Source organism: Glossina fuscipes, unplaced genomic scaffold (assembly GCF_014805625.2).
Source record: "Glossina fuscipes isolate IAEA_lab_2018 unplaced genomic scaffold, Yale_Gfus_2 28, whole genome shotgun sequence".
In the NCBI taxonomy this organism is placed as follows: domain Eukaryota; kingdom Metazoa; phylum Arthropoda; class Insecta; order Diptera; family Glossinidae; genus Glossina; species Glossina fuscipes.
Genome location: NW_023998423.1, coordinates 12,800,277 through 12,815,222, shown reverse-complemented (window position 1 = coordinate 12,815,222; position 14,946 = coordinate 12,800,277). Strand labels below are relative to the sequence as shown.

Below are 14,946 nucleotides of genomic sequence, written 5' to 3'. Positions count from 1 at the left end.
CATGTATATATATAATATATATATATATGTGCATTTCATCTTCATTTTGAGGAAAGAAAACATTGACAGGTTAATAAATCTCTTTTAGAGCAAATTTGGTTTCGTCATCTTTTCCATTTACGTGCTTTTCAAAATGCGAGCTTTAATGTATATATGTATATAGTCTGTTATCAGCGTCATACAAAATACAATATTTTCTTTTCTGCAAATTAATTATCTCCGCATAAAAAAACAAAAAATTTAGAAATGTTCAGTGTTTGATTCAATTATTTGCGGAAAGAATGGTCTGCGTAATAATTGAATGAACGCAATTGTGAATTTATTCCTTCAGCTAATCTTTTTCATAGTCTCCGCCATTAGATTTGTAAATCATAGAGGAACATGTCACAGAGCCCAACGGTAAAGTTTGTCATTCTTTCGTCCGCATGCCAATCGCGGTTTATTAAGTTAAATCAAAATAAATGTGATCTACATAACTAGCGAAACCTGTTATTTCCTCAGCAAAAGCATGTAGACGGTAGGTAAAGCATTTATATTACAAATATTCACCAAAACATAGCAGAGCAATGTAAAATTTCGATAGAGAAGTGGTCGCGATTAGTTGAATACCAGTGCTAGATGTTGGTTGGCGCTGCCAGGGTGTAGGAAGTAGTGATGCAAGACATTTTCCTAATTCCACAAAATGCAAACTAATACTTGACTTGACCTTCTTCCGGTATTCGTTAAAGTTTGTGCAATTTCATCAACGATCCTCTGGCATATTATTGTCACATGCGACACAGGTGTCATGGTCCGTTACCAACTACAGCTAAAGATAGCGTAGTGTGAATGGTGCCTGGAGCGAGCTGGATTGATTACTTCTCATAATACAATAAATCCAAGAGGGAGGGTAGTAGGAGTGGCTTCCTCAGAATTATGGAAAATTCAAAACGCAATTGTGAAATGACGAATACGTGCCATATAGAAACTTCAGCGGAAACTGGCATGTCCAAGCACAATTTGAACGCTGCAGGTTAATCGATATGCGAAGCTTGACCGCTTCGATGCTGCCTTTCGGGGAGTGCTCGTGATGGCTGTGGTTATCTTAAATAATTAGTGGAAGAAAGGGGTAGGAAGGTTTGGACCTAGCCCAAAATACGGTACCCATTGGGAAATTCGTTGCATTAATGTTTTCACTGGTAATTTTTATGTCAAACTCCTTGTCTACTTTCTCATCCTATTCAGCCTTACGACCATTGTTGTAGCTTCGCAGCCAAACACCATAAAATGAAATGTCCAGATCTTTATGAATGTTTCGAAAAATGTTGTCACGCTTAATGCCATATAATTGATCAGAGAGGGCCGTATGTTTAATGTAAAAATTTTCAAAGCGATTTGAATGAAGGGGCTTCACCATAGTTACTGCGAATGATACTGTAAAATGCACGCATTTTCTCAAGTTCAATTGGAGCAGCAATCACCATAATGTTGTTTATTTTGTGATGATGCCGACGTAGAGACAATAAATTTAGATGCAGGCACCGAGTTAATAATGTAATTATCGATAGGAACGACTTTAAGAATTATTTCTCCCGAGAAGAATAATTGTCTATGGACTGTCGACTTCTAAAGCTACATATTAACGAAGTTACCTGCTTCTAAAACCAAGAATAGCACAAAGTTTACCTGTTACCTATTATAAAGCAAACACAATAGCTACAGTATCGATGTCGGTTCTATAGGTTGTTAGCAGCATAATTTTTCTAATATAGACCTATTTGTGGGCGCTTTGCTTTCAATTTTGTTTTTAAAATATTATATATGCTTCCAAATGCTTTTAAATCTTGTTTCAAGTTAATAAAATGTTACAAACGACAAACTATATCTTTTAGACCATTGTTAGCATAGTTGTGATTTCTCTATTATCAAACTTGAACTGCGTCCATCGATTAAGAGTATATAAACTAGATTTTCGCTTTTTGCGACAGTAAGCCTAGCTTACCCTAATAGATAATACCAATCTTAAATTCTCTTATAACCCTTTACACTTCCATTCAATATACATTTGTGGATATTAAAAAACCGCTATTGTGATATTCTCTCTCTCATTCGATTTGTCTCTCCCTTTCCGAGTATACTTTAAAATGAGCTGATTGTGTATCTCTTAGTTAACTAGCTTTCATTCTCATCTCGATGTACCCTGAAATCTATTTGTTTCTGTGTTATGTATGGATTCTGTCATTCAAAACTTATTTTCATGGGGAAATAAAGGGCCAAACTTGACGTTTCTTTGTTTACTATGGTACAATCAATAAAGAAATCATACAAAAGTAAATAAAAACAAAATTATGTAAAATTTGTGATAAAATGAAAGAAAATTAATATAAAATTTTGAATTGTGAGCTTAAAGTTTCAATTTTAATATAAATTTTTTTATATTTATTTTTTACAATACAATTATACATTAATATATCAATTTGCCTATAAGGAAAATATATGGTTTTAAAATGAATTGTAAGTCGATTCTAGTTTTGCATTACATAAGTAAAAGCCAACTTTTTCATTTTCACAACACAGAAGCAGAAGACATGGTGGTTCTTATTTCCTTATTTTGTATATGAAGCATTGTTCATTTTGTGTGGGTTTACGAAAATAAATATTTATTCTATTCATTCGCTTCAATAAATATCAAGAATATTGTACAACAACGTGTCACAAGAGCGAGAAAAGCACAAGAAGTTACTTGTCACCAGGAATACCTTTTTACTGTCATTAATAATCCACCGAATTCATTCAGTCATTTCTGATACAGCAGCAGAAAAGATGCTTTGTGCAGCGCTTAAGTAAAAATCGCTACTTTCAAGTTGTTGCTACAACTCCAAGTTAAGTGCAAACCGGATCACCGGAGGTATGCAGATTCTCCTTTGCCATTGCTAGCAACAAATTTTTTTAAAATATATTCAAAACCCTTTTGTTGCCTCATTTACTTGCAAATTTTCCAGTAACTTAAGAGAATCTGAATCTTTCCACGTCTCACGCGATTCCTTTTCCACTAATCTCGATGTGCCTCTACTGCCAAGTAATCTCATATGAGCAAAGGCACCCTTCCGCATGATGTATATAGTTTCCTCAACATTACTTGGTAATTTGGTAACAATATTTCACTTACTTTTTTTTGGGTTGTTTAGGCAGAATAGATTAGACCTATTGGCGATGAGACGAATATATCGAATAGAGCGATGAGTTTTTCTTTTGTTGATCCTTTGCTTTGATGATATGGACAGCGTAAGATATTGTATGGAAGGATTGATGATAGAGAATTAATCACAGTTTTGGCGAATTAAGAGTATTTACTAGAAAATTTTTTATTTTGGTTCAACTGTTTGTAAGTAAACAATTTTCTTTGGAATTTGTGCTATTTTCAATTTGCGGTTAGTTTCTCTTGTAAATGCAACTCTAAACAAATAATTCTATCTCCCAACGCTAACGCAAAGCGTGAGCTATTTTGCTTACGTCTGATTTGACAGAGTTGAGAGAGCAGTTGTCGCTTCTCTTGTGCAAAACTCGCTAATGAACCCTAACTGACGCCATATATAATCAATGCCCAAATCTTGCATCAGAATTATGAAAGTGACATGATTTAGACATGTCTTATTGGATTTACTTATTCCATTTGTCTCCTCGCTCCTGCTCATAATAGACTCCTTTTCTGAATTGAAGCTATCAATGACAGTTGCTTCGGTCATTGCTATTTAAAAAGCATTTATCAGACAAAATGTCCAAGAATTCTTGCACTATGTCAAAAAAAAAAGAAAACACCTTTGCCTTTGCAAAGGCACGCTTATATTTTTGTGTGTACATCATCGAAAATGGAATATGAAATTCATTTATTATAATGTGTGAAAATATTTACATCTGTACGGGTTCACACATTCAAATGAATATTAAATAAAAATATATGAATAACATATGCAATGGAAAATAAACATAAGCGCACTTTTTACACACTTTTAAATATCAATATGCCAGGACTCAAGATGCAGGTAGACTTTTACTTCTAGATAATATTATGTTGTACAAGAAATATTCACTATAATAAAATCCGTACGGATTAATGCGTGAAATCTTATTATAATAGCAGTTTCCGTTAAAATTAAAGAAAGATTGTTTGGGAAAATCCGCACGAATTAAAACCAATGTTACACTTAACAAGCCTTGCGATAGACGAGTACAAATTTGTTTGAATTGAGGAAAGAAGATTAGATTGAAGAAGGCTGTAAGAAAAATTTTGTTACTTTCCGCCTTTATTGTTAAAAAAAAAAAAAGTTAAATTTCCAAACTCCATAGGCGTGGCTGCGTTTTCAATTCTTACCCAGATCATACACGATTATCCACAAAATATTCTTGCAAACTTTTATCGTTTTATTTGTTGTAGTTTATAAGCAATAAGCAAAAAATCGAGAAAACAATGGTATTTTCCTATATACTATAGACCTATCTTTCGACCGATTTGGCCAATTTTCAATACTTACTTTCGCGTTTTCGTCCAACTAGAAGACAACATCTTAATTTTTGGGGACCACAACTATTTTGACCGGAGACGGACAAACGGACATGCCTAGATCGAGTCAGAATTTGATACTGATCAAGAACACATCGGTAGAATATCAAATGCCTGAAGCTTCCTTCTTATCACTGCCTTTGATAAAGTGAGCGCACATATATCCTTCGGCGATGAATACGAAAAAGATGAGGCCTACATCGAGTCAGAATTTGATACTGACCAAGAGCACATACTTAGAATATCAAATGCGTGAAGCTTCCTTCTTATCGCTAGCTTTGATAAAGCGAGCGCACACACATCCTACGGTGATGAATACATCAAATAATTTTGTTTGTGTTTGTCAGTGACATAGATGATGCTTTTTTTTATTTTACAGATTTCAAGTTTTTCTATTTTTAAGCAAGGTAGTAAGTAAATCTTACTAAGCTATGCTTGCCCACCTCGAACAAAAGCACGATGGATATACAGATTTCTCTTAATTTCCTCGTGATATTATTCCATATTGTAGATTATTTTGCTTCCTTCCTTCGGTATGAATTCGCCAAAGGAAAACAGTTGAAGCCAAAATCAAGTCATCAAACGTTGAGATTTTTTGTTTTTCCAAAGAGTTTGCCTTTCTCCGCCAAGGAATGTTCATATGATTGAGCATGATTCATATGATTGGAGCTGGAATTCTGCCGAAAAATACTTTATATTTTCTGTATTTAATCACTGAGTTAATACAGAATTTTCAACATCAAAGTGTTCACAAAACAACTCTGACGGATCCGCTGATTTCAGATTGTGCATTGATTGCGATGCAGTTGTAAAACATAAGGCGATTATGCGGATAAGAAACTTGTCTACCTGCCTATGCCTTCTATTCAAGTGTATTAATATATCCGCCTGCGCGGCCGAGTAGGCAAGGGATCTCGACGAATATAGTTCAATCGTCGTGGGTTCAAATCTCAAGTGCCGTAGAGTTTTCTGTAAGCCTCTTGCCTTTAGACGCTAGCGCTGCAATCTGATTTTAATTTCAGATTTTCTCTGGCTAGATTAATAATAATAGTGACACGTCTGAGATGCTTCACAACACCTAAGCTGGTTTGAGGTGCAAACTATCAAATAAAGTTCAGCTTTATTGAATAAAATAGTCCGCAATTTGGCTAATTGTGGCCTCATCTTATAATCCAAAAACTAAATACTTTTCATCAAACGGCGAGAATGCTCGCAAAGCGCAAGTAGTCGAAACAAATTAAACGGACACCAACAATAGTTTTCTTGCATATATAACATAAAAGTGGGCCATTATCTATTTTTTTCGGTGTTTTTTTTTTTTTTTTTTTTCTTTGTGTTAAACATTGAAATATATAACAATTCCCATTATGGGTGTAAAAATGTAGAACTGAGTAAGACAGAAGATTGCACAGAGAAGTTTTATATTCGACACATACTATATATCTTAAAGTTAAACAATTCCTTTATTTAAGAGCAACAACAGCAAGAACAATAACAATGAGAATGAGAATACATGCCTGCAATCACTGTGAACAACTAGTTTTCTCTTCTCTCATGCATACACTTTTAAGTACAATTTTAACAACTACACGCACATATATTTTTGTATAAGTTGCAATTGCATCAATTTGTTGTAACACATGTTTGCACTTTCGGAAAACATCATGATTAGGGCCATGAGAACAACATAAGTTCTAACAACAAAAGCTATATCAACAACAGCAACACCAATATAAGAGTGCAAGTGTAGCAACAGCATAAAGCAATTTATACAAAATGTTACTAATTTATTTGCCATGTTAGCAAATGTTCATGTTCTCTAGTTTTGTTGCATACGCGTGCTCACTTACATCTCGTTCTTGTTCGGCCAGTTCAGGCGTATGCAGGCCGCTTGTAATGGCCAATGGTCAATTTTCGGGGGCATATTATTGTATAATTTATCATACATCATCTCTTTTCATCGCCCCCTTTTTTGCCACCTCAAAATTGAATTTTTCTCAATCCCCTCCAGTATTGGTGGCTGTAATAGCTTAGCTAATGCATTTATGATGTGGCAGACAGCTGGGATCTGTGAGTGAAGAGAATGGGAGAAAAGTGTGGTAGAATCTTTTATACAAGTTAACAGCTAACGACAATCACACATTATATCGATTAAATGCATTTATCCTTTGATTTAACTTTCAATGCAGCAATGCTTTATATGGTTCAATTAAAATTCCCTGGTAGTCATATTTTATTTCTTTTTTAGGCACCCCCAACTCTTCCTCAAGCAGTGGTAAAGATTGTAATACGACTAGTTCGAACAGCAGCACTTCTAGCTCAAATCCCACCGGCAGTTGTAATAGTTCGCGGACTTGTCGCACACCTGACTCACCCGAATCAGCACGAGCTATAGCTCCCCGTTCTCCTATGTCTCCGCAACTACATCATTCCTCATTAGCACCTCCGCCACGACCTAACCGCAATGCAAGCGCTTCGCCAATAGTCAATGGTGCAACTACAACTCCGCCTCCTCCTCCCCCCCAATCCACAACACAAACGACTCAAGCAGCTGTTGCAGCAGCTGCTGCTGCAGCAGCTCATGTCGAACAAGCTCGTTTATTGGGTAAAATACGTAAATTTCTTGGTTCTTTAGTGCAATTAGCTCAAGAAGTGCATCCCGAAGTGAGTGATCGCGTTAAAGCCTTGGTTTTATCTCTGGGCAGCGGTGGTATTAGTATCGATGAGTTTCGTTTGGCTTTACAAGAAGCCATAAATTTACCTTTAAGATCGTATGTCATTCCTTTGCTCAAGAATCACATTACTCTCCTGCAAAGAGAAATTGCAGCTTTAGCACGAGCTACTAACCAGGTATGTCCATTTTGAAAGTCCTTAATATCCTAGCTGTAGAAATTTCTATTAACCGATGTTAGAGTACACTACAATATGTAACCACTAACGAGAATTCGGTAATGGAATTTTCACCGTACGGTCCCCCAGCTGAATATAGCGACATTTTTGTGCAAATCGATAGTCAGAGCTCCTCTAACGGTGCAGCCAGCGCTACTAGTTTGGTATTTAAACGACGTCCTTCAGATTCCTTAATGGAGTCTCACGGTCACAACGGTGCTCCACCGCAAGAATGGAGTGACTATATGGCTGCCTATCCACCGCCCAAACGTCTACATGCTCATAACCCTCAGCTAAGTGGAGGGCCACCGAACGAATCTCGGCTACCATTTCCCTCGTCACAGCCCACAATTTTTGATTACTCAACTAGTGGGCCGACAGCCGCTCAATCGGAGGGTTCCTTCAATAGTATAATGGATAAGGTAAATGCCCCGCTTTCATATTTTTTCTATTTAAGTTTTATTTTGAATTAACGTAGACGCATAATCGGGATGAACGGGAAATACGCAATACTACAGCAGCTAACGAAGTCGTAGGACATCGCCCTTTAACGCGCGGCGTCATTCCTACTGCTGCCAGTGGTCCCGGTGGTAGTGGCGGTATGAGCGGCGAAGAGGAATGGAAAAACATACACACCATGCTAAACTGCATTTCTGCTATGGTTGAAAAAACTAAACGAGCCATTACGATACTGCAGCAACGAGGAGTAGAACCGCAACAAACCAATTATGGTGAAGTGACCCCGGCTTCTTTAATCGAATTGAGGCGACAAACTGAAGAAAAGGTAGCCGAATTCAAAAGGAACGCCGAAGAAGCCGTTAATCAGGTAAAATCCAAATAAAACTTTTCGGCTAGTCTGGAAAAACCTTCAAGTTGGAATCGCGTAGGTTAAACGTCAGGCAGTGGTAGAAATTCAAAGAGCCGTGGTAGCCGCTGAGACCCGTGCTGCCGAGGTGATGGCTCAGGAGCGGTTACGTATGGAAAAGTTTTTTGTAGAAATGAGTCGACATTCCGGCAGCGAACGAGAATTAGATAATAAGTCGCCTTCGATTACAGCAGCCAGTCAAAACGTAGGTAGATTATAAAAATTTAAATATATATGTTTTGTTCTTATTTTCACACTGTCTAACTAAAAAGGCCTGTTGGAATTGTGGGCGCAAAGCTACAGAAACATGTTCAGGTTGTAATTTGGCTCGTTACTGTGGGGCTTTCTGTCAACATAAAGACTGGGAGCATCATCATCAGGTAGTATTCTTATATATATATATATACATATATATTAGTTTAAAATGGTAAGTTTCCCTAATATTTCCCCACTTCGTCTTCTTTTTTTCTATTGAAATTCAGATTTGTGGTACAACTCGTACAACAGACCTTTCTACTAAACACGCCTCCCAGGTTATACCATTAACAGCCAATATACGTGGTTCTATTGCAGCTCGATCGCCACCCACACCCTCACAGCCGACAACGGCTCATACGCAAGTTCCACCACAAGCTCAAGCGTCAAGCAGCGTGGTAACGGTTGCACCGCAACCAAGTTCTTTGGTAACCAATGGTATTGGCTCCAAATGACGTATTCGTATGATGAAACCCAAAAAGAAATACATGTGCTAGTCAAATTATACTAATGATAACTTTTACATAATTCTTAATTAATTATTACCCGTAAAAAAGCGCTCTAAACGAATTAACTTAAGAATTTTTAAATTTAAATTTAAAAAAAAATTTTTAATTAATTATTATTATAACCTAAAAGAAAACTGCAGCAAAACCAAAATATAAAACTACTTAATATTAATATTTAAAAATTATTTAAAAAATAAAAAATATTAGATGTGTCTACGGCAAAATATAACAACGTTTTTTCTCTTAACTTAACATCTTCACACCATTTCTCTATACGTCGGGGTTGCAACTCTATGTGTCTCTCGTTACTCTCTACATATATTTACTTTACTTTCATTTTATTCGCTCTCTTTCCACGTTCTTTTCCATTACTTCGACTTTAATTTGCCGCCTTTTTTTTCAATTGTCTACAACTTTCGTTAACGTTGAGCAAGATATATTCATTCACACACTATACACAAGTATGCACAATAATGAAATCCCCCTTTATCTCATCCACTCACTCTCTCTCAATCTCCATCGTTCTCTATATCTCTTTCTGCTTCGTAACATTTAAGTAGAAAATAGAAAATACAAATACAACGTAAAAAATAGAAATAAATAGCTAAAGACAGTGAACTAAATTCGTTTAAGTTTCGCTAGCTACCTTTAAGCACTCACTCACTTCCTACTCCACGCTAAGAAGCATACAAGCTGGGAAGTTAGCAAACTTATTGAAACTGAAAATGATTAATGAAGCAACAAGTGAAACATTTTTGCAAGTCCATTGTCTTTAGTAGAAACAGATTATGAAAAAAGAATAGTATACGCTCGCTATACTTTACTTGGCTTTAATTCCTGTTTCTCATCGCATCAAACCGTGATCAAATCTTGGCAACTTTACGCTTTAACCCTTTTTTGACGGGATAGAAACTGAAAGAAATCAAATAAAATTTTAATCACTAAATTGATTACACTTTTACTGCATGTGTCAGAAGAGGTCAATGATCTTTAAGAAACGAGAATACCGAGTGTACACTTTTCTTATATCATACTTTTTGGCTATTTTTAGTCGATTCTTATTTATCAGCATATGTATGTGGTATGTGGTATGCATTAATGATTGTCGGGAACATTGTGAGATTTGCACATCATGCATATACATTTACGTATACTTGAATGTACACTTATGTTAACTCTTAATATTTGAAAAAATTAAACAAAATGCAACTAATAAATAAAAGTTAATTTAAAAAATTTTTATTTTTCTTTTCTTTTGAACATTTTCATGTAAGTATGCAGAGATAAACAAGTAAGAAAGTTCAAAATGCCATAATGCAAGTTTCTGATGTATTCACGGCTTCCAAACTATTGGAAGCCCTTTGGTTTAGGCCCTTTTTTTGGATTATGGTTATGTTGATTGGTAAGAACGTTTTTACGTTAGGCTTTGATTCATTTTCATTAACTATGGAGGCATTCTCAGACTCATCGCATACACTTTCCCCCTCGAAAGAGTTAAATTGCTTTCGCCAACGTCTACAATGACTTTCAGACGAACATCTCGTATATCTGGTAAGTAACTGTTCTTAGCCTATGTGAATCATGCCTTTTATTAAACTTGATATTTGATCATCCACTTAGAATATAAAAGACACATTTCAAATGGGCCTGTGGCAGTATACATAGAGCAAGTTTGAATTTTTTAAAAATATTTTGCGTCCTTGAGGTTCCTCGCCAAAATCGAGAAAACATCGCTTTTTGGCATCTTATAGTACGTGCTTGTGAAAACTTCGCATCAAATGCAATCAATCTGGTACGCTTATAATATTCGTATGGCAAAAAATTTCATTTTTATTGCATTCTGATGGAAATTGTCATAATAATTGAGATTTGATATATAAATTTATTGCGATAACTTTCGATTACTTAGCTGCCTTTTTCGCACCCAAGTACTTATAGGAGTATGATATATATGAAAAAGAAGACTTTGCATGGAAATAAGGTACAGTTTTTCCCATTTTATGACGAAAATAAAAAAAGAATTCTACTAGACGGAGTACTATGGGCTATTTGATAATCAGAGTTACTCGATTATAACGTTTTAACATGTTATCGATAAATAAGAGATATCAAAACTTTGCTGCCCATGAATCTAGACATCGCAGAACTTATGTTGTGTCTTTGTGTTATTGATAACTGGAAACATTTACAATGGTTGTGATCACTTGGAACAAAGCATTGGTCAATAATTTCCAGGACTGACACCGATATTTCTAGCAAAAAATTGCATACATTTTCAAAAAGTACCAACATTGAAATGACGCCTGCCAAAGTTTCAATGTTACGGGAACTTTAGTGAAGGCTACTCCGATTACTTCCAAAGCAACGGAAAACTTCGAATCTTGTGCGCTAATTAAACACTGCTTCGTCATATGAAAAAATATCATTCAAACTCAGAGCTGGTTTGCTATGTGTGAGGAAGGTCGTACGGACATCAACCAAACTCTCAAAATTGCTCTCGATAATTGAAAAATGAATTCACAATATATAGCGTGAAGACATCAAAAAGCAATTTATTCGCTATTTTAAATAAAAGTTCGGGAATGAAAAAATGCACAGTGCTCAGTCTAACAAAGTGAAAAAACATCAACTGTTTACTATACCAATCGCCAATGGATGACGGTACATTAATTTTGTCAGAAAGTTTTCAATGCCCAGAAGGAAGTTTCGACGACCCCATAAAGTGTATATATTCTAGATAACCGTCTGAATCGATTTCAGCAGATCCATCTGGCTGTCTATCTGTCTCCGTAATATCTGTTCAAAACATTCTCTTGGCCGCAAAAATGAACCTATCTATATCAAATTTGGCAGAAACATTGGAAGTATCTCAAGTCTTCAAAGGGAATTAAAAATGTTTTTTTTTTCTCATTACTCATAAACTACAGCAGATAAATCTACAAAAATATTAACATATCTTCTACGAGTAATGCTGTAGTACCTCTACAAGAATGGAAAATTTGGCCTCATCTACTCAATCGTATGGCGTGTTATAATTTTATCTTTTTCTTCTATACCCTCCAATGCACAGAAGGAGCTTTCAAACAATCCATAAAGCCTATAAGTTTTTAGCCAGTTTCAATTTCGGAATGCATATAAGCGTGTTTATCCGTTGGTCAGTCCATCTGTCCTTCCCGTCCCGCACGCAAAAATTAAGATATCGCTTACAAACCTGCAAAAGGATTTGAAAATGACCCCAGAACGTGCCGACGACCTACACGTCTACGTAACAAATACTTTGAATACCTTTGCTTTCCGTGTTTATTGCAATGATGATGCCATCTGCGAAAACTGAAGCATATTTTGAGGATTTCGATAAATCATTCTGTGAAAAATGCATCGAAATATTAGAGAAGCGTTGGAGTGATTGTATCATTCTTGAAAGAGACGAAGATACGTCGATAAGTAAGATCAAAATTTGCGTAAAAAAATGCTTATTTCTTACTTACTTCCCTGAATTATTGACAGATGTATTACAAAATCTTGATTAGTTAACAATACAGCGGATTTATCCCTATCTACCTGCGTCTGAATGACACTATAATTGGAGTCTACTATAGTCTTTAAATCGTAATAAACTGAAGAGCATGGATAGTAAATTCTAGTTTGCTTGACTGTCTGTTTGTTTGATTGCGACCACGACTTCAAAGTTTGGTTGTAGATATATATATATATATATATATATATATATGTATATATGTATATTTATTTATATAAATATGCTTATATATATATATATATATTTCGGACGAATACATAGAATATGATGGGAGTTGCGCGTCGCAAATTTTCTACTTTCGCTTTATACGGCATTCGCGTTGAGTAGGAAAAAAAAAAAGAAATTGAAACTGAAATTGTATTTTTTGTATTGAAATCTTTATGATAATTTCGGATTTTTTTTTTTCGTCGTATTCGTTTCGTTTTTTAAAGTGTACGCAAATATAAAAAAAAAACAAATTATTTAACATTCATTCATAAATTTGACAACCAAATCAAAGCATCAAATTTTTACTACTTATTGTTAAAATAACAACAAAACGTAGATGAAAATAAAACCTGATTAAATAATAAACTTTTCAAAAATAGATAAAGACGAGAGAAGAAGCACTTCTTTCTTTTTTCTCAACAAACAACTAAAATTTGCAAAAAGAAATATAAAAAAAAGAAAAAAAATGAAAAAACAGAAAAAACTCAAAGACAAAATACTAAACAACAACTACAGCTGAAAATTGAACAATCAACATAATGGCGGATTTTGATTTAAATGTTGACAGCTTAATACAACGCCTGCTGGAAATGAGGAGTTGTCGTACCGGCAAATCAGTACAAACGTCTGAATCGGAAGTGCGTGGTTTGTGTTTGAAATCCCATGAAATATTCCTACAGCAACCCATTCTCCTTGAACTGGACGCTCCTTTAATAATATGCGGTGATATACACGGTCAATATACAGATCTCTTGCGTTTATTCGAATATGGCGGTTTTCCACCGGCACCCAATTACCTCTTCTTAGGCGATTACGTTGATCGAGGCAAGCAATCATTGGAAACTATTTGTCTGCTGTTGGCCTATAAAATTAAATATCCCGAGAATTTCTTTTTGTTACGCGGCAATCACGAATGCGCCAGTATTAATCGTATTTACGGCTTCTATGATGAGTGTAAACGACGTTATAACGTAAAATTATGGAAAACATTCACAGATTGTTTTAATTGTCTGCCGGTGGCTGCTATTATTGATGAAAAAATATTTTGTTGCCATGGCGGTCTGAGTCCCGATTTACATGATATGGAACGTTTAATGCGTCCTACAGATGTACCCGATACCGGTCTATTGTGCGATCTATTATGGAGCGATCCCGACAAGGATGTGCAGGGCTGGGGTGAGAACGATCGCGGCGTTAGTTTTACATTTGGTGCCGATCTTGTATCGAAATTTTTGCATAAACATGAAATGGATCTAATATGCCGTGCTCATCAGGTCGTTGAAGATGGTTATGAATTCTTTGCTCGCCGTCAATTGGTGACTTTATTTTCGGCTCCCAATTATTGGCGGCATGATGACTGTGGATGAAACGTTAATGTTCTCATTCCAGATTCTAAAGCCCTCCGAAAAGAAAGCCAAGTATATGTATAGCGGCATGAATTCATCACGGCCGACAACACCGCAACGTAACGCTCCACCTATAGCAACGAATAAAAAGAAATAATACATCCATCCGCTTCCATTTCCTTAAAAGTTATTAAATTATTATATACAAATTAAATATGATAACATACACAAAAACAGTAATAATAATAAAAATAATAATAATAATAATGATAACAGCAAAATGCATCCAACTAAATTTCAACAAAAACAACAACAAAAATACAAACAAAGAGTTATAAATGTAACTAAATTGAAAAAATGTTGAACAGAAGTTTATAATAATGTGTATATATATATTATATATATATATAATACATATATATACATATATATATATACATATTTTTCTTTTTGAAAACTATATACATATATATATATACATATTTTTTCTTTTTGAAAACTATAAAATTTGCAAACGCAAACACACACACACAAGCAAGCAAGCAAACAAACAGACAAACACACACACATACGTTCAAACAAATAAACAAACACACAAACACACACACACACAAACAAACTCACAGGGCTAAGCTCAGGGTACTGTGGGGGTCACAGGTGGCGGATTGTGATCGGCCTGCGTGTACCCAAGGGTATATCTGCAGGTTAGCTGCGAATAGCCAATAAGCAGTCCCCGACCAAGAGCGGCAGAGGAGGAGGGGCGGCTGAAAAGGCCGCATAACCCTGCGAATCTTCGG

At 35.4% G+C, this 14,946-nt stretch overlaps 1 protein-coding gene and 1 pseudogene across 5 annotated transcripts in view; both read left to right on the top strand.

The window, feature by feature from the left end:
• The window catches only part of LOC119636831 (protein CBFA2T2), a 72,032-nt gene extending 62,475 nt beyond the window's left edge, over positions 1-9,557 (top strand). For 3 of the 5 annotated variants that reach the window (XM_038032506.1, XM_038032509.1, XM_038032508.1), the window contains 6 exons: positions 6,789-7,390; positions 7,453-7,851; positions 7,908-8,255; positions 8,317-8,499; positions 8,567-8,674; positions 8,777-9,557. In XM_038032506.1, the coding sequence (XP_037888434.1) occupies positions 6,789-7,390; positions 7,453-7,851; positions 7,908-8,255; positions 8,317-8,499; positions 8,567-8,674; positions 8,777-9,004 (1,868 nt within the window). In that variant the 3' untranslated portion in view covers positions 9,005-9,557. Of the gene's footprint in view, positions 1-6,788; positions 7,391-7,452; positions 7,852-7,907; positions 8,256-8,316; positions 8,504-8,566; positions 8,675-8,776 lie in introns of all 5 variants that reach the window. The other 2 variants (XR_005247186.1, XM_038032507.1) reach the window with 2 other exon arrangements.
• Positions 9,558-13,309: 3,752 nt separating this feature from the next.
• On the top strand, positions 13,310-14,386 carry LOC119636571 (annotated as a pseudogene).
• Positions 14,387-14,946: the final 560 nt, after the last annotated feature.